The 19,103-nt window shown below is 35.0% G+C and overlaps 1 protein-coding gene across 6 annotated transcripts in view; it reads left to right on the top strand.

Moving 5' to 3' along the window:
* Positions 1-19,103, top strand: part of DIAPH2 (diaphanous related formin 2) — a 942,090-nt gene that overhangs the window by 409,831 nt on the left and 513,156 nt on the right. For all 6 annotated transcript variants that reach the window (XM_049873110.1, XM_049873109.1, XM_049873108.1 and 3 more), the window contains 2 exons: positions 4,092-4,193; positions 6,066-6,160. In XM_049873110.1, the coding sequence (XP_049729067.1) occupies positions 4,092-4,193; positions 6,066-6,160 (197 nt within the window). The remainder of the gene's footprint in view (positions 1-4,091; positions 4,194-6,065; positions 6,161-19,103) is intronic.

Here is a 19,103-nt window from a genome sequence, read left to right as displayed (position 1 = left end):
CACTTTGCTCATTTTCCACTTAGATTGTGTATTTCTAGAAATTATATTGAAATAATAATTCAATGAAAAATCATTGCAGATATCACACACTGGAATCACAGATTTTTCCCGTCTGCCATTGTTATATCTGCACTCATTTTAACATCATCAAATTGTTAATTGAAACTACACTAACACCTTTTTCAAATAATACATGAAAAATTATTTCTATATAGTTAGAATATCTTCTGTAGTTGTTTATACATGGCCAAAATATGTATATAAATATGTAGAGATTATAAATTCTTATATTTGTATGATCCAAAAGAATAGTTGGGTGTTTACTTGTTGAATATAAGTATGTATATTCATGAAGTTACATACATTTTGCAGTGTGTTTTTTCACACTGCTATAATTAGCTTTATTTGTCTTAGCTTTGTATAAAGTGCACTTAATAAGAATACTTTTACTCCTCCAAATATCTCTTATAATATGATGGTAGTACATTACTTGCTGCTGACTCAAAGATAGAGAATTCTCTAATACTGAAATACTGCTTCCATTAACAAAAAGATAGTTCACTAAGTGATATATACATATTCATCCAGACTATATCGGATAAATAAAATTTAAAATGTTATCTAACTTTTGGGGATACTTCCATAATTAGTAATTTACATATAAACACATTTAAAAGATACAGATATACACTTAAGTAATGCGCTCTAGTGTGTGTTTATGCTAGGCTAACACATAGTAGGTTTTCAGTGAATATTTGTTGGAGGAATGAATGAGTCCCTGCCACTGGAATTGCAAAATAAATTGGGTACACAAATTTTATTATGTTTTATGCTTAGCTATAGGGTCTTTTTTTTTTTTTTAATAGGGTCACTATGAGTTGGAATTGACTCAGTGGCAATGGGTTTGGTGTTTTCGGTTTAGTACTATGTAAGTCGTTCAACATTACCCAGTTAAAATATCTTAATATATGCTGCAGATTGCAGCCATATTGTCATATGTTCTGTGTGTCCACTGGGATAGTGGAAATTAAAAGGAGATTCTTGAACATCACCTAAATTAGATTGGGAAAATAATATAACCGTGTTTACTTTATGTATGCTGATGAGCACCCCTTGGTTGTAAAGGAATAAATTTATAGCACGATTTCATGTAAAAACTCTGTGTGTTAATGGAAATATTAGAATGCCTGTTGGATGTTTTAGATAATGAATATCTTGATTTTAACATATCTTTCTTAATTATTAGCATCATTGTCTTTCTACAGACAGTATTTTATAATGTTCCCTTATTATTCTGTAGATTATCAGTGCCAATTTAATTGCTCAAATTGATTTAATCCAGTTGGTGGATGATTTTTCGTTTGTTCAGGGAGAGATGACATGTGACTGGAGAACTCTTTCTGAGTCTGAGGACTATAGGGCCATTAATTAAAAAAAAAACTTGAAATTTTTATATAAAGACTATTAGAAAAAAAACTCTTCAGTCCCATCCAAGTTATATTAATAAATATAGAACTGGTATAGTTCATTTAGGTTATGTAAACATTAGAAATGTGTGGGAGAAAGGCAAACCAGGACAAACGGCATTTTGTACGGTGTAAAACCAGGTGGTTTTTAACATATGAAAACTTCGATGCTACAGGATTAAGTTTCAAGTCTCACGTTACTCTTTAAATTCTCTATCTAAGCCTGTAGCTGTGATTCTTAAGGAATGCGTGGCCGCCTGAAGCAATAATAGCCACTGGTCAGTATCTAAGGATCAGGGCAGAAACATGATTGTTTTTGAAAGCTTGTCTGTTTAAAGGGCTGTTTTAAATTTACTTTGCTCTAGTGATTCTTAAAACAGCAGTGCCCACTCATAGCATCCTCATCTTTCTTTCTTGAACCCAAGAATTGAAGCCACGTTGCATAACACTAGAAATATTAGGATTAAAAAAAAAATTAGATATATGAGACATCTAATCCTATCTTTTTTTAATCCTAATTTTAAACTAGTTTGTGAATTTGACTAGGGGAAGAGTAGAATACAGTTTAATGAAAAAATTGGAAAAGCATGAAAAAATGCAGAAGAATGAATGTTATCTATCTATGCTTGGGTTGGTCAAGAGCCTGTTAGTCAATTTGTACCCGTGGCTGCAGAGTCGATTCCAACGCACAGTGACCCTATAGTCAATTTATAGAATAATGTTAATATATTCTTCAAGCTATAGCATTTTCATCTTGTATATACTTGGTTACCTGGTTTGCCTAGTGGAATTTAGTGCACACCGAGAAATTATGATAATTTTCTTATTCTTGTCTGGGTAAAATTTTTGAATGACTCTAGAAGTAATTTCAGCATGGTTCAGTTTATTATTTTGTTTATAGACAGAAGGCATCAACTATTGGACTGTCATTTCTTTATATAGAGTTGTCTTAAACTAGGAGTGACTGAAAAATTAAGGTTAATTAAAATGCTAATGGCTCCATAGGAAAGACATTGTGCTCTTAGAAATAACCTGTAAGGAACATTTGTGATGATTTTAAAAGAAGTGTACTACAAGTCATGTTTCTTCTAATCGTAGAATGATGCTATTGTATTGAGTAAACATGACAAACTATTTGGCATCTCTCCTAAGACCTTGATTGTCAAGTGTAATTATAATCTAGCCTCCTTAGACAGTACATCACTTTAGATTGATCATATGCGTAATGCTTTAAACTCCCTGTCAGACATTAGCTATTTAGGTAATTTATTTTATCTTTTATTTCTCTAGTGTTCTTTTTTAATTTTCCTATATTTTGTGCCATTAACAAAAAGACAGTCTCAGTGTATGTGCAATATTTTGATATATTCTATGTTGGTGAAGCTTCCCAGATGCTAACATCTCTGAACATGTAGCCCTTGAAAAAATGTGCTAAGTTCGTGTATTCTTTTTCCTGTAGAAAAGAAAATTTATACCTTGTTTGTGATCTCATTAACAAAGATTAGATGAATGAAAATAGTAAAAATAATTAGTATGTCAAAATGAAGTTGTGTTTTTAGTAGTAATAAAGTATCAGCATGGTTATGACCATATGATTCAGTGATGATATTTAGCAGCCTGAGTTTGGAGGGAAGAGTATTATCACTCTACTTCATTGAAAAAATGTTGGCTTTACTTTTTTCATATTCTTTGATAGCCCCATTATGTGTAACAGAATTTTTTTTGTTAGAGGGGGTAAACTGCCAACACTTGACTACTATGGCAGCTGTAGAATTTCTATATAGGAGGGGTTTAGAGATTTGTCTTGACATTTCGTTTTCATAGTAGAGAGGTACATTGTTTTTATTTTGGGAATGGCTTATTTGGTGGGAGGGCTGATGGAGGTCATGTAGGGTTAAAGCCACTTCTTGGCACTGCCACTTCTCAGGTTTCCAGGTAGTTCTAACTGTTTTGCACTAGAGGGTTACCTTCTGATTAAAGCAAAAGTAATATTTTGTTTCAAGAAAACGAATTGCATTAAAAAAAAATTGTGAGGGCCACAAAGCCAAGTTACTCAAAACTAACTTGAAGTTTTTAAATTATGTGTATGCAAATAGATGCTATTATTATGTAACTTGCAAATAATTCATACTTATTCTTCAAAGCAGTCTTAGTAGCAATTCTTATCTGACAGCTTGTTTAGCAGTTAATTAACTTAATGTACTTAAAAGAAGTCTCGGTGGGTTAAAGATCTGTCTGAATTTTAGCATGTTTCAGGAAAAATTCATGTCCACCTTCTTCTCAATTAGTCCAAATTAGTGAGATTTTACTATATGATTAATTCCAGTGCTTCTATAGGTACCTGGTAAAGGAGTAATTAGTGTTGCACATTAGGGAAAAAGCAGCAATTGATTTTTGGTTCTATTTGGCTTATCTGTTTGGCTTAAGTGCTGATATTTAATTTGTAGGGAAACCTCTAAACAGGTCTATATTTTTATGTTTATCCTTTTCCTTGAACTAATGAAATAAACACATTTATTGATTTCAGAATGAGATGTATTAATGTAGTTAATATGTCTTACTAATGTTATTCTGTGTACTTGGATTTGTACCATTATTGTTCATGTATCAACATTTTTCTTTCAGTTCAAAAGAATGTAGAAGCTTCAGAAGAAAAGAAGATCACGCCTGTAAAGAAGAGAGTGAAAGAATTGAGAGTTTTAGATCCCAAAACAGCACAAAATCTGTGTATGTAATATTTTTTGCATAGGGAGTGGTGGTAGTGAGAGGTTATTGAATGTATTTAAGTAAAGTTGTGACTTCTTTGATCACATGAAAGTCTTTGTAATAATCTGGGACAGTCTCAGTTCTGGTTTAGCTTTTTCTCAGTCAGCCAGTATGGAGAAAATCGTAATTTAGGCTTCATCAGGCCAGATGAAGCTTATGAGTTATAAAATGTTGGAAAGTACCGAAGAAAGAATTGTTAGAGAGCATAGTGAAACAGAAGGTAGAATTGAAAGAAAAAACATAATTTTTTTTTTATTTTGCCTAGTCCTAGAATTGATATTTTTAGAGTATTCACTAGTCACATTGGGCAAATCCTTTTACTGGGTGGTCCTTTATAATCAGCTGCATGATTAAATTCGTCTTCATTTAAGGAGGCCTGAAGTTTTACTTTGATATACTTCCCTCTATGTTGAAATCAGAAGAATTTTCTTCTTTTTTTTTTTAATCACCATGGTAGACTATGTTTAAATTCCGAGAATACTGAACACTACACATGAGAAATTTCAACATACCAAGCATTTCTAATTGCACAAAGAAATACCATGGGATGTATATTTTGTTAAGGAATGCAATATAGGGAAAAAGATTAGAACAGGCAATGCATCGTTCTTGTATAAGTAGGAATGTTACTGTCGGGAAAAGTAGTTTACTAATAGCTATTGTGAATGTGTACATTACTTACTGGATAATACGTTTTGTTTATAAAGCTGATGTTTACTACTTTTTTCAAAACACAGTATGATTTTAATTCCTAATTGATGTCTGTCAGCATTATTTTTTAGAGTATGGAAATCGAATTTGGTCTTTTTGTCTAGGAAAAAAAAATTTTTTTAAGCATTATGCTGGATCGTGAGGATTTTTTTTCTTTTGGTAGCAGTTAAGTAATATAGACCTTTTCATGGGTCAATAAAAGCCATACAAATATATTCATATTCAGGTGATAAGAAGGAATCCCTGGTGGCGTAGTGGTTAAGTGCTACGGCTGCTGATCAAAAGGTCAGCAGCTCAAATCCTCCAGGTGCACCTTGTAAACTGTACGGGGCAGTTCTACTCTGTCCTATAGGGTCGCTATGAGTCGGAATCGACTCGATGGCACTGGGTACTGGGGATGATAAGAACACATGTATGTGTTCTTTAAAGGGTATGTTTAATTGGTATTATTCTGAAATATGTTGTTGGAAAATACCTTCTGAATAATTATGAGCTCTGCCAGGTATAATTTGTTGAATTATTCTAACATGATATAATACATATCCAATTAAGAAAAACTTGACAGGGGAAATCATGATTCAACATACAAAACAACTAATGGTATATACCACATGAATGTTAACGGAGAAACAGAGAGCACTCATGATGCTGACACCTGGACTTTTCCTTATGTGGGAAAATGGCAAAGTTGACTGATAAGATATTTTTATTTGGTGATTTTATCATTATTCCTGAGAATGATTGCGTTGGATACACCTGATAATCTCCCCATTAAATTCTGCCTTGAATTAAAAGGCCAACTTGAAATAAAATCTCAAAGTTTTCATGGGTCATGTTGTATCAGCTCAGTCTAAAATGCATGAACATATATTCATGAGTGCTATTAGTAGAAATTATATTTTGTGTATTAATATGCATGAATTGTAAACATTAGAGCCAGAGATAATAGGACATTTTCCCTAGGTGAGTAGAGTAGTCCATCAAATGGAAATTACTTTTGTTTGTTCATAACTCTGAAACTTAGTATTAGTGACATAAATTTTATATTTTGAGTCTACAAAAATGGGAATCAGGTATATATTGACACTTAAATAGTGATGCTCTTCTCTTTTTAAATTTTAGCTATATTCCTGGGATCGTATCGAATGCCGTATGAAGATATAAAAAACATTATTCTGGAGGTTGATGAAGGCATGTTGAGTGAGGCCTTAATCCAGGTAAACTGGATATTTTCCTTTTTAAATTCATGTTCAGCTAGCTTATGGTTTACTATGACAGGAATGACAAATTGAAGAACGGTGTCACATTTATTGTCCAAAAAACATTTCAAGATCTATCCTGAAGTACAGCACTGTCAGTGAAAGGATAATATCCATACGCCTACAAGGAAGACCAGTTAATACGACTATTATTCAAATTTCTGCACTACCCACTAATGCCAAAGTTGAAGAAATTGAAGATTGTTTTCCAAATTCTACAGTCTGAAATTAATGAAACATGCAATCAAGATGCATTGATAATTATTGGCTATTGGAATGCAAAAGTTGGAAATGAAGAAGAAGGATCCGTAGCTGGAAAATATGGCTTCGGTGATAGAAATGACGTTGGAGATCCCGTGACAGAATTTTGCAAGACCAACGTCTTCTTCACTGTAAAAACATTTTTTTCAACAACAAACAAGTACTATACACGTTCACCTCACTAGATGGAATACATAGGAATCAAATCGACTACATCTGTGGAAAGAGACAATGGAAAAGCTCAATATCATCAGTCGGAATAAGGCCAAGAGCCAACTGTGGAACAGAACATGAATTGCTCATATTCAAGTTCAAGTGGAAACTGGAGAAAATTAAAACTAGTCCACCAGAGCCATTTTATGATCTTGAGTATATCCCACCTGTATTTAGAGATCATCTCAAGAAAAGATTTGATGCGTTAAGCACTAATGACCGAAGACCAGACCAGTCATAGAATGACATCAAGGACATCATCCATGAAGAAGGCAAGAGGTCGTTGAAAAGACAGGAAAGAAAGAAAAGACCAAGATGGATGTCAGAGGAGACTCTGAAAGTTGCTCTCGAACGTCGAGCAGCTAAAGCGAAAGGAAGAATTGATGAAGTAAAAGAACTGAACAGAAGATTTCAAATGGCGGCTCGAGAAGGCAAAGTATTATAATGACACGTGCAAAGAGCTGGAGATGGAAGACCAAAAGGGAAGAACACACTCACCGTTTCTCAAGCTGAGAGAACTGGAAAAAAAAAAAAATTCTAGCCTTGAGGTGCAATAGTGAAAGATTCTATGGGGAAAATATTGAACAATACAGGAAGCATCCAAAGAAGATGGAAGGGATACACAGAGCCACTTTTCCAAAAAGAATTGGCCAACGTTCAACCATTTTTAGAGATAGAATATGATCAGGAACTGATGGTACTGAAGGAAGAAGTCAAAACTGCACTGCAGGCATTGGCAAAAAAAAAAAAAAAAAAAAAAAAACTTTCCAGGAGTTGACAGAATCTCAATTGAGATGTTTCAACAAACGGATGTAGTTCTCACCTACCCCACGAAATTTGGAAGAGAGCTACCTGGTCAGCTGACTAGAAGAGATCCATATTTATGTCTGTTCCCAAGAAAGGTGATCCAACTGAATGTGAAAATTATCAAACAATATCATTAATATCATACGCAAGCCAAATTTTGCCGAAGATCGCTCAAAAGCAGCTGTAGCAGTATATTGACAGGAAACTGCCAGAAATTCAAGCCAGATTCAGAAGAGGATGTGCAACCAGGGATATCATTGCTGATGTCAGGTGGATCTTGGCTGAAAGCCGAGAATACCAGAAAGATGTTTACCTGTGTTTTATTGACTACGCAAAGGCATTTGACTGTGTGGATCATAACAAATTATGGATAAGATTGTGAAGGATGGGAATTCCAGAACACTTAATTGTGCTCATGGAGATACTGTTATTAGACCAAGAGGTAGTCATTCGAACAGAACAAGGGGACACCGCATGGTTTCAAGTCAGGAAAGGTGTGAGTCAGGGTTATATCCTTTCACCATAGTTATTCAATTTGTATACTGAGCAAATAATCTAAGATGCTGAAATATATGAAGAAAGGAGCATCAGGATTGGAGGAAGTCTCATTAAGACCCTGCGATATGCAAATGACACAACATTGCTTCCTGAAAGTGAAGAGGACTTGAAACGCTTATTGATGAAGGTCAAAGACCACAGCCTTCTGTATGGATTACACCTCAACATAAAAAAAACAAAAATCCTCACAACTGGACCAATAGACGGTATCATGATAAATGGAAAAAAGAGTGAAGTTGTCAAGAACTTTATTTTACTTGAATCCACAATCAACACCCATGGAAGCAGCAGTCAAGAAATCAAACCACACATTGCATTGGGTAAATCTGCTGCAAAAGACCTCTTTAAAGTGTTGAAAACAAAGATGTCACCTTGAAGACTAAGGTGCGCCTGACCCAAGCCTTAGTCTTTTCAGTCGCCTCATATGCATGTGAAAGCTGGGCAATAAAGAAGGATGACCTAAGAAGAATTTACGCTTTTGAATTGTGGTGTTGGTGAAGAATATTGAATATAGCATGGACTGCCAAAAGAATGAACCAATCTGTCTTGGAAGAAGTACACCCAGAATGCTCCTTAGAAGCGAGGATGGCGAGACTTTATCTCACGTACTTTGGACATGTTATTAGGAGGGACCAGTCCCTGGAGAAGGACATCATGCTTGGTAAAGTAGAGGATCTTGGAAGAAGAGGAAGGCCCCGAACAAGATGAAGTGACACAGTGGCTACAACAATGGGCTCAAGCATAACAATGATTATGTGGATGGCAGAGGATTGGGATGTGTTTCGTTTTGTTGTATGTAGGACCGTTGGGTTGGAACTGGTTGAATGGCCCTTGACAACAGCAGCGGCTTTATTATCAGGACATACCTATGTTAATCTCAGTACGAATTATGATTTGATAACATAACCCTTTATGCAAAAATTTTAGGCAAAAAAAAAATTGTGCTACATGCAGGTCCTTAGTTCTCTGACTTGAAATGGGAGCTGATCATGTTTTCCTATCCCTCTTAATTATAGAGTTATTTGCACACTATGTAAAATGAGCTAGGTACGAAGCCTAAACATGATTTAGTTTGCTGTTTGTTTTTTCAATCGGAGGGTTTGGTTTTAAAATATAGGAAGGCAAATTATCTTTTGACTCCTATTCAAGTATTGAAGGTTTCTAATCTTTTGTTTATAATCAAATTAGAGTAAAAAAAAGAAGGAGATTTTGAAGAGTTAATCCATATAGCCAGTATTTTACTCATTGAAACAGTGTAGCTTTTCCCTCACTTGCTTTGGTAAAGAAAAGAGACGGTAAATATGTAGAATATATTGTGGTATTTGTCAGTAATAAAAATATTTATTTTTTTTAGTCATGTCTTTAACTCTTTAGGGAATGTAAGACAGAAACAGGGAGATTATCACTTTTAAATGTTCCTCAATATCTAGCAAGCTTTTAAAGAGTGTTTATAGAAATGCATTACCGGGGAATTTTTTTTTTCTTTTCTGATTCACTTTATTTTTGTAGAGTAAACAGTATATATTTGTTTCTGTCTTTAAACTGAATACACCTGGTCCAGTTGGGAGGAATGAATTGCTTACAATTTGGAGATTGCAGTAAATTAAGCTTTTGAATTCCTTGGTTTAATTGTATTCAATGGGCAGTCATAACAACTGCTTTTATTGTCACATTGTTATGCTAAATTCTTTTGGATTGTACTCTAGGATGTGTTGTGAAGGAGAATGGCAAAGTGTAGATTCTGGTAGGCTACTTTTGTGCATGTTACTTGCAGTCCACCACCATACTTTTCCAGATTTCTGTTTATGCGTTGACCTGGACCTGTCTCATCTCTACCTGTTTCTAGACCTCTATTTCTTTTCTTAGACGTTTACTAAGTGCTTTTTTCAAGGTACTTGCTTTCTTTCTCAATGCGAGATACTCTGAGATTTCATCTTGTTCCTTACCGTGCTCCAGCAAAACTTATTTTCTTAGTTCTACTTGAGGTAGAAAACAATTTAACATGTAATTTATTAGTTTGCGTAATTGGAGTTGTGCTGCTTGGATAAAATGCATAAATGGTAAGTAACTCACCTAAGTGATTAGGGTTAATATTGCTTTTATCAAGACAAATTAAACTTCTGGGAATCTTTTGGAAAGGAGGATGGCCCTGGGTTGAAACAATTATTTTGTTTTCCAGCCCTTGAGGAGCCCTGCTTGCTCAGTGGTTAAGTGCTTAGCTACTATCGGAAAGGTTGGCAGTTCAAACCCACCAGCTGTTGCACGGGAGAAAGATATGGCAGTCTGCTTCCATACATTTTACAATCTTGGAAACACTGTGGGACAGTTCTACTCTGTCCTTTAGGGTCACTGTAAGTCTAAATTGAATCCGCTCAACTATAAAGGGATTTTTTGTGTGTGTGTTCATTTGTTTTTTCAAAGGGCACTGCTGCCTTCAGGAAGAAGAGAACACTAAAATCACCAGTGTCTCTTCCCTCCCCTCCAGAGACATTTGTTTCAGTGATGCAAAAGGAACATCGCTTTTCCATTCATATGAGCTGTTTACTGTTTGTCTAATTACCGTGTTGCACATCTATAATGCATAGCATTAAATATGTATCATCAGATTAAATTTCTTGTAAGTTCTGTTTGATTACAGTGCTAAACTCTATCCGTGCATAATCATAGTTTATTGCTGGTATACCATGGTTGTCTTCTCCTAACAACAAAAACAACCAAACAAAAACAAAAACAATTAGGGAAACATCATTTCCCAGAGACTTGGTTTAATGCCAGTATTATCTCTCTTAATACGGATGAATAAGCTCTTCCCTGCTAGATAACTAAGACATTCTCATTATTTGGCAGGATAAATGTGTACGTAAAATAATAATAATAATAAATGTATATTTATTTTATCAATAAGATTAAGCCCAAATTTTGAGGTTGTTAATAAAAATACTTCAAAATATCTAAACTAGAAACTGAGTTGGCTATGTGGAAGAAGTTAAAATGTGTTAAAATGCTTAGAGTTGCACATAGAATCGTTTAAAAAGCTCACCATATCTTAAGGTTGTTGAGTTTTAATTATACGCAATTACAAAAAAAATTACAAGTTAGTTTCAAATAATGTGTAGTAAGTTTCGGTGAATTTTGGAATCATTTTTTCAGCTTTGGAAATCTGCTTCAATTTAATTTAATTTGATCTATTGAGAGAAATAAAGGAAATCTAAGACCAGTCTGTTTATCGGTTATCAGTGGTAAATACATACTTTCAGGTATATTTACATGTAGAGCATTGACCAAGAAATGAAAGTAGCAGTTTAAAAAATTGGTGTTCTAACGGAAAAAATAAAAGTTTGTTCCGTTTTACATCATTAGTGCATGGACATGATTTTTAAAATGCCGAGAAAATTCATTTTGGTAAGGAGCTTAAGCTCACATACACAAGGCATATTGTAAAGAGTGGTGATTAACATAGAAGGTAGTGTAGTATTTCTGCAAAGTAATTTGCAAAACTGTGTATAAACAGGGGCTAATAACCAGGGGTCCAAAGCCCTCTATGGGAATCCACTGATAGAATTCAAGAGGCCTTGAACATGCATATGAAAACATATTTAATCTTTATTTTCATTAACCTGTAACTAATTTCCTTTAAGAATGTAGGCAACAAACCAAAGTAGTATTAGCACTACCTCTAACTTTGTCACTAATAAAAATAATGTTTTCATATCACATTGTAGTTGTGACATGTATCTAGAAATATTATTTATGCTCATTACTACTTCAAAATTAGAGTAGTTATTAGAGCTGCCACTACATCGTAGTTTTTTTAATGCTTGATCAGGAACCACATCTGTTATATCACAATTTATCTTTGTAAACATTTTGATAAATATTTCTATATAAGTGCTTTCTTTTGCAATAGTACAGAATTTATTGTATTCTGTAAGGGATTCATAAGCTTGTGTCAAAGAGGTCTATGGCACAAACAAAAAAGACTAAAAATTCCTGCTTCAGGGTCCCACTGAAGTGGAATTGTTGCTGGGGTAGGCTGTGGTTAAGGTAGTTTTCCAGAAGAAGTGTAATTTGAATGGGACTTTGAAGCACTGGTATGATGCAGGGCTAGGAAAAGGGAATTGTGGGAAAGGGCTTGAAACATATAAAAAGTAATGTTCTTATTATTGTCGCATAGTTCAACGCTATCATAGGGTGGCAATAAGAAAGAACATATAAAAGGTTGGTTAGGGTCACACTGGAGAGATTATAGAGGTAGCAAACTGGTGACCCATAGCCGAGATAGATAGACAGATAGATAGGTATGATGTGTTTTCTTTGGTCTTTATAGTCTCAAAAAGTGATATTTTAACATCACACATTTCCTAGTTTGCCACAGAGCCTCCCTTCTCCATTGCAGTCTATCCACTTTGATTGAGTCCTACATGATGTAGACATCAGAGTTTTTGATCCACTGTCGTGGAGTCGATTGCGACTCATAGCTTCCCTAGTAGTTACTTTTATTCCCAAGCTGTTGAGCTTGGATGTGGTCAAGCTGTGTGTTTATGAAGGTTATCTGTAGTATATCAAATGGCTTGGCATAAAAAAACTAGTAATGGGGGGATAATTGTAATTTTAAGTGTAAGGCATGATGAAGCCCTGAAATAGGTTAGGGGTAGAGGAAAAAAAAAAGGAAATATTGGTAAAAAAAGGTAAAAACGATTCATTGAAAATTAGAGAGAGTGGTGTGCCACTGACAGAAAGAGGCACATCAGCTGGAAGTGAACATACTTCTAGGGCAGGGAAAACTTGTTCAGATACGTTACATTAGTATACGTATTGAAAGGTTAGAAGTCAGGACTGAAAATAAGGTACTTCCGGAGCCATAAGCAAAGAAGTGATTGTCGGACATATGAGAGCCTGGGATATTCTCTTGAGGTTGATTGTGAAAAAAAAGTGAAAAATGGAAGGCTAAGGACTGCATTTCTGAAGATTGCACAGGTTGAGGGGATGGGTAGTGCTAGAGAATCAGAGGAAAAGGAGTCAGCGTATCAGGGAGAGGGCCAGGATACCATAGTGAGTCCCAGAAGCCAACACAGAAGAGAGTTTTAAGGGGTGATGAATAAGAGAATGAGGTTAGGGAGAGATAGACCTCTTTTGATATTCCGAATTGCAGTGACTATTTAGTTTAAGTGTTTTTTATTTTCTTGTAGCTTTTTAAAATGAATCCACACTAAACTAGACACCTGCATTCCTTAAGCAAATGTTCTATTTATTCTTGGTCTTTTGGTCTCTCTCTCCCTTATGTTTAAGGGACGGATGAATTCCTGCTGGGCATGCATCTCGTCTAATATTCTAGCTCCCCACCCTCACCCCAGCTTTATTCTTTTCCTCTCTTCCATTTTAAACTAAGTCTTCCTTTGATAAAAGGCCAGAATCATCCCTTTTAATACCCCAGGTGAAATATATCTCTAGGGTACCTTCTTTATACGTGGAAACTATGGAAATATCTCTATAGATGTCTCTCTGTACTTCATGTTTGCGTGTATTCCAGCTTGCTTTTTTTCCCCAAATAATTTCCGCTTATGTAATTATATATTAGTTTTCTGAAACCCATTTGGCTATCCAGCAATGTACCCCATGTGCAGGGTTGACAGATTGACACATGATTATGTTTTTCCAAATGTGATTTTGCATTTCTAAATAGATTATGTGATCTATGTAGCTTTTTACTGGGTAAAAAAAAAAAATACTGGCGAAATAATTAGAATGAAGCAAAGGTCACCCCATCTGTTCTCTTGATTCCAGGCAGTGCTACACCTAAGTCATCAAAGATAGATGGGTATCTATTGATTCTGCAGGAAAAAAAGATTCTTCAACTTCCCGCAATTAACCAGTTCTAGAGTATAATTATTCTTATAGTCAGGAAGTTCATGCATGTGTAATAGTAGAGCTCGTTTTTGTCTCCTCAATCCACTTTGTAATCATTGATCTATTTACGCGGCTATCGACCATCTGTATTTTATGCAGGCTTGTGAGTCTGCATGTGTTCGTGCACTTTACAAGGGTTGATGTCTTTAAAAGACTACAAGTATATCAATTAAGGCTATAATGGCATCAGTTTCGCAGAATCTGAAAATGTTTTCCTTTTAAATAATAACTTGTATTCACTACGTTCATTTTCATAATTCTTTAGGGAAAATGAAACATTAACAATGGCAGTAAAAATAATGAAACATCTCTTTCCAGTGTCTCATCATGGTGGAATAAATAATTATATTATGGCATGCTGTTGCAATCTGAACATAATTTTATCTGTGTGCTACTATTCTTTTTCATCTTTTGCTTGTAGCTGCTTGAATGGTCTTTTTTTATTTTTTTTTTAAATATTTTCCGTTGCCTTTTTTGACTGGTTTTCTTTGATCCTGGTTTGCTATTTTGTGTCTGTTGTAAAAATCATACCTAACTCCTGAGCAAATACAGGGACTGCTTCTCCTCCTCCTCCTCTCTCTGTCTATTGTTAATTAATTCCCGTATTTTTATTTGTTACCACCTCCCTTGGTTGTGTTATTGTCTACAAATATTACCAGACTGTTTCACACAAAAAAATTAATTTTTCTTTTTCTAATTAGGTCATAAAAGTTATTTTAATAATGCAAAATATTGAGCCTGTTATACTTCAAACAAAATGTTATTGCTGTTGAGCTGATTTTCGAATCATAGAGATCCCATGCGACAGAGTAAAACTGCCCTGTAGGATTTTCTTGGCTGTAATCTTTATGGAGCAAATCACCAGGTCTTTCTTCCGCAGAGCTGCTGGGTGGGTTCCAACTGCCAACCTTTCAGTTAGCAGCTGAGTGCTTAAGCGTTGTGCCACTGGGGCTCCTTGAACAAAACATAGGTCTTATTAATAGTTGAGTAAGATGTGGGCTCAGAGATCTTTACTGCTGCTTAGTTGATTTTATTCCAGGATGGCACTTCATTAAAATTTTGGTGTTTTCTTACAATAGACCCATCAGACTCATTGACGTGCACTGATGTTTGAGGTAGACCAGGAATTCTCTTACAATTATCGAACTTGAAAAGTACCCTCTTTCCTCACTTAGCGTTTTACAACCCTGAACTTTGAAATGAGGAGCAAGGTTATACCATTCATCCTACTCTAACTTTCAGCTGTGGGGCAGATGTCTGTACCTCTAGACAGAAAGCAGTAATACCTTAGCCAAGCCATAGGGAGGCCAGGAAGTCCAGGCCTCAGTGTCCTCAATGAAACTAAGAGTGAGAGAGAGAAGGAGAATAATCACACTTTTTCTTTTTGTCTACTAGTTTCCTACTCATTTTCTTTAAAGTACAAATTTGCTTTGAATCTAAAAATTCTTGGTTAGTCGTATCTTTAACCGATTGTAACACCTTTGTAAGTAATTGCACCTATAAAACCTCTTCTTCTGTTACGTATTCAAGAGGTAATGTAATCAAAACAACATTCCTTTCTTTATACAAGGGATTCTATATATACAAGGGAAATTTACTTGCTCTGTGATTTTCTTCATTTACTCTGTGATTTTTTTTCAGTGCTCTATTATAATTGTAGATTTCCTATGTAAAGTAGGAGTGTACCTAGTCTCAGTTCTATTAAGTTATATGATAGTTATAGTACAACTTAGTGGAATACAGTGTAATTCACATGACACACATTTTTAACATGATATAAATATAATAGTATTTTAACCAATGTCTTTAGAAATAGCTGAGAGAAGCAGTCCAGAAGGAATACACAAGGAAAATGGAGCTGTGTTGTTTTTATTTTTTAAGCTCTGTGATGGTCACATAGACTTGTCTTATGTATACATTTTTGTATGTCTTAAATATCACACAATAAGTAAATGTAAAAGTATTTTGGTGAATGCTGAAGACACGCTTAAATCAGGGTTTCTCAATCTTGACGCTATTGACATTTTAAGCTGGATTAATTCTTTATTGTGGGGGGCTGTCCTGTATGTTGTAGAATTTGAATGACATCCCTGGCCTCTACTTACTAGATGCCGGTAGCACTCCCACACATACCAGTGTGAGAATCAAAAGTATCTGCAGACATTATAAATGGTCTCCATTAAGAACCATTGCCTTAAGAATAACTTTTATTTCTGAAATTTAAGTAGTAAAGTTTCAAAATTTAATAAGCTTTCATTTTGTATGTTCATTATACATACAAAGAACAATACACAGAGGCTTTGCACATTTGGTTAGCGTAGCAGAAAGCAAACATGATGCCATGTGTTTTCTCTATTTCCTAGGAATGTAAAGTATTCGTAAACCCATTGCCATTGAGTTGATTCTGACTCGTGGTAAGCTTTAAATCTGACAGAATGCATTGGCTGTTAATTTGCAAATATTCATAGTCAAGCAGTGTTTAAAATACAGGCCATAATCATTTTTCATTTGTGAATGTAGTCCATCGTATTAGCATGATTTGGCTTTTTTCCTTTATCACGTAGCAGATTTTTGTTGTTGTTTATTTTACATTAACAGCTGAATAGTGTTGAACAATTCATTTTATGCCACCATCTTTAGAACCTTATGTTTGTTTTTTTGGTACGTCATTTAGGTAACTCAAATGATACTATGATAACAACTTCTACTTTGGAGTCAGAAGGGTGGGTCTGAATCCCAGCTCTGCCATTTGCCGGCCATGTTAGCTGAAGAAAGTTACCTAACCTCTCTGAGTCCATTTTCTGTAACTTTAAATAGATGGTAGGGTAGCTGTGAGGATTAAATTGAATGACATAAGTAAAAGTCCCCTAGTACAGTGCTGGTGGTCATAGGGTAGGCACTCAACAGATGTCTTTTAGTCTGAGTGGGAACAGTTCAGTGAGGTTTGGTATTTTGAAACATTTTTCTGCAAAACTTGCAGTTAAAACAGTCAGCTCTCAGTTTTCTCCATTAATGGAAAGGATTAGCAGCAGGGTGATAGTTCTCCTCAGGCTTCTTTCCTTCTATGCACTGTCTGAGTCTCAGAAATAAAGATGTCAAATGGCACAAAGGAAGTCTCTAGGAATAGTCTACTATTTTTTGAGGCGATAATTCTGAAGCCTCACTCCAACCTCTTTGATTTTTTGTTTTGCATCCCTTATTTGTATTTATGTTCATTTGCATGTTGGAAAGTCAAATGCAGTCTTCAGAGTAGGTAGATAAAATTAAATTACAATAGAAGTAGTAAGTTGCCTTTTGATAAAGTAAAAGAATTCTATAGCAAGAGCCGCTTTGGGGCACTGTGTTGAAGGGAAGGAGAACTCCATAAGGTTATCAAAACCTTTTAATACTTATAAATATTTTATAGATTTTTAATATTCCATTTGAAAAAATCAAACGGAACTTTATCCATCAATTGTTAACCATAAGTTTGAATGTATTGTTAAATTTATATTATTATGTTGCTTATTGTCTTTGGTGTTGTGAAATTTAGCTTTTAATAGTTTTACTATTATTAAACACTGAGATAAGGTATTGTCTTGGTTATCTAGTGCTGCTATAACAGAAATACCAGAATTGGATGGCTTAAACAAAGAGAAATTTATTTTCTCACAGCCTTGTAGGTTACAAGTCTAAATTCAGGGTGTCGGCTCTAGGGAAAGGCTTTCTCTCTCTGTCAGCTGTTGAGGAAGGTCCTTGTCCTCAATCTTCCCCTGGTCCAGGAGTTTCTCAGGCGCAGGGATCCTGGGCTCAAAGGTCGTGCTCTGCTGCTGTTGCTGCTTTCTTGGTGGTATGAGGTCCCCAGCTCTCTGCTTGCTTCCCTTTCCACTTATCTCTTGAGGGATAAAAGGTGGCGCAGACCACACTCCTGGGGAACTCCTTTTACCTTAGATCAGGGAGGTGACCTGAGTAGGGGTGGTGTTATAATCCCATCCTAACCCTCTCAATTAAAAGTTATAATCACAAAATGGAGGACAGCCACACGTGGCCTAACCAAGTTGATACGTACATTTTTGGGAGGACATAATTCAATCCATGACACTTATCATATCATAATGTGAGTTCCTGAGACCAAATGATCTGAAAACGTTTTAGGTAGGTGCCTGGCATTTAATTACATATTGTTTATTCAAGATTGTTTTGTTTTAGTATACTGGGCAATACTAGAATTATATACTCTATGTTTAGAATAATGTAGAATATGTGAAAACATGAAATCATTGATTTTTAAAATTATCCACCTTTATTATGGATGAAATTGTAGTTTTTAGTGTGATCATCAGTAGACAATATTATGTAGAAATCAAAGTACCTGAAATTGAGACAAGACCTTTTTTTAACGATTTTATGGTAGAGGAATTTGTCATATTAAAGAGGTAATTAGAAATAGTATAATGCATTCAGAATAATTAGTAATAGTTTAATATCTACTTTAGGAATTTGTTCTAATAAAGAATTACAAAAAGATATTTAAAGGCTAACAAGCTTTGGTGACAGTGCTACAATGTAGCTTCATAGGTGTTTTCCTCTGGCCAGAAAGAGGAGGAAGGGATGCTACATGACAGCAGGGAAAGGAGAAATTACATTTCAGATGGGTATAACCTGGACATGTATGGCTTTACAGGAAAGATTGCAAGCAGGATTGCCTCCTTAGAATAGCGAGCGCACATATGGATAAGGGTAGATATTATAAGGAAAATTCTACCTGGTGGAATGCTTAGAAGCTCTTGTTTTTTCTGCTCTTCAAATTGTGGAACCTGTCTTCTATGACAGAATGCTAAGGGTGTTAGCATTCTCTTCCAATTTATACACATTGTACTCCAATTTAATTTTCTCTTTGTATTTCTATCATGGACTTAGAGGGCATCAAAAGTTAGGGCTAAAATAAACTTTATTAATTATCTTATTCTTTTCCTTTCATGGAAAGAGAAATTGAGACTCAGGAGGTTTAAGTCACAAAGTCAGTCTGGTATAACAACTCAGTTCATATGATACACAGTCTGTTGATTTTTTTTTTTTAGCCCTACTGTTTGACCTGTTTTTGTTGTTGTTTGTTTTCTCGCTGTTGTGTCTATGTAGGTGGGTGGGTTACAGGTTTAGTGTTGGACAGTAATAA

This window comes from Elephas maximus, chromosome X (assembly GCF_024166365.1).
Source record: "Elephas maximus indicus isolate mEleMax1 chromosome X, mEleMax1 primary haplotype, whole genome shotgun sequence".
Lineage (NCBI taxonomy): Eukaryota > Metazoa > Chordata > Mammalia > Proboscidea > Elephantidae > Elephas > Elephas maximus.
The sequence above is the reverse complement of the archived record's forward strand: the minus strand, read 5'-3'. Positions and strand labels throughout refer to the sequence as shown.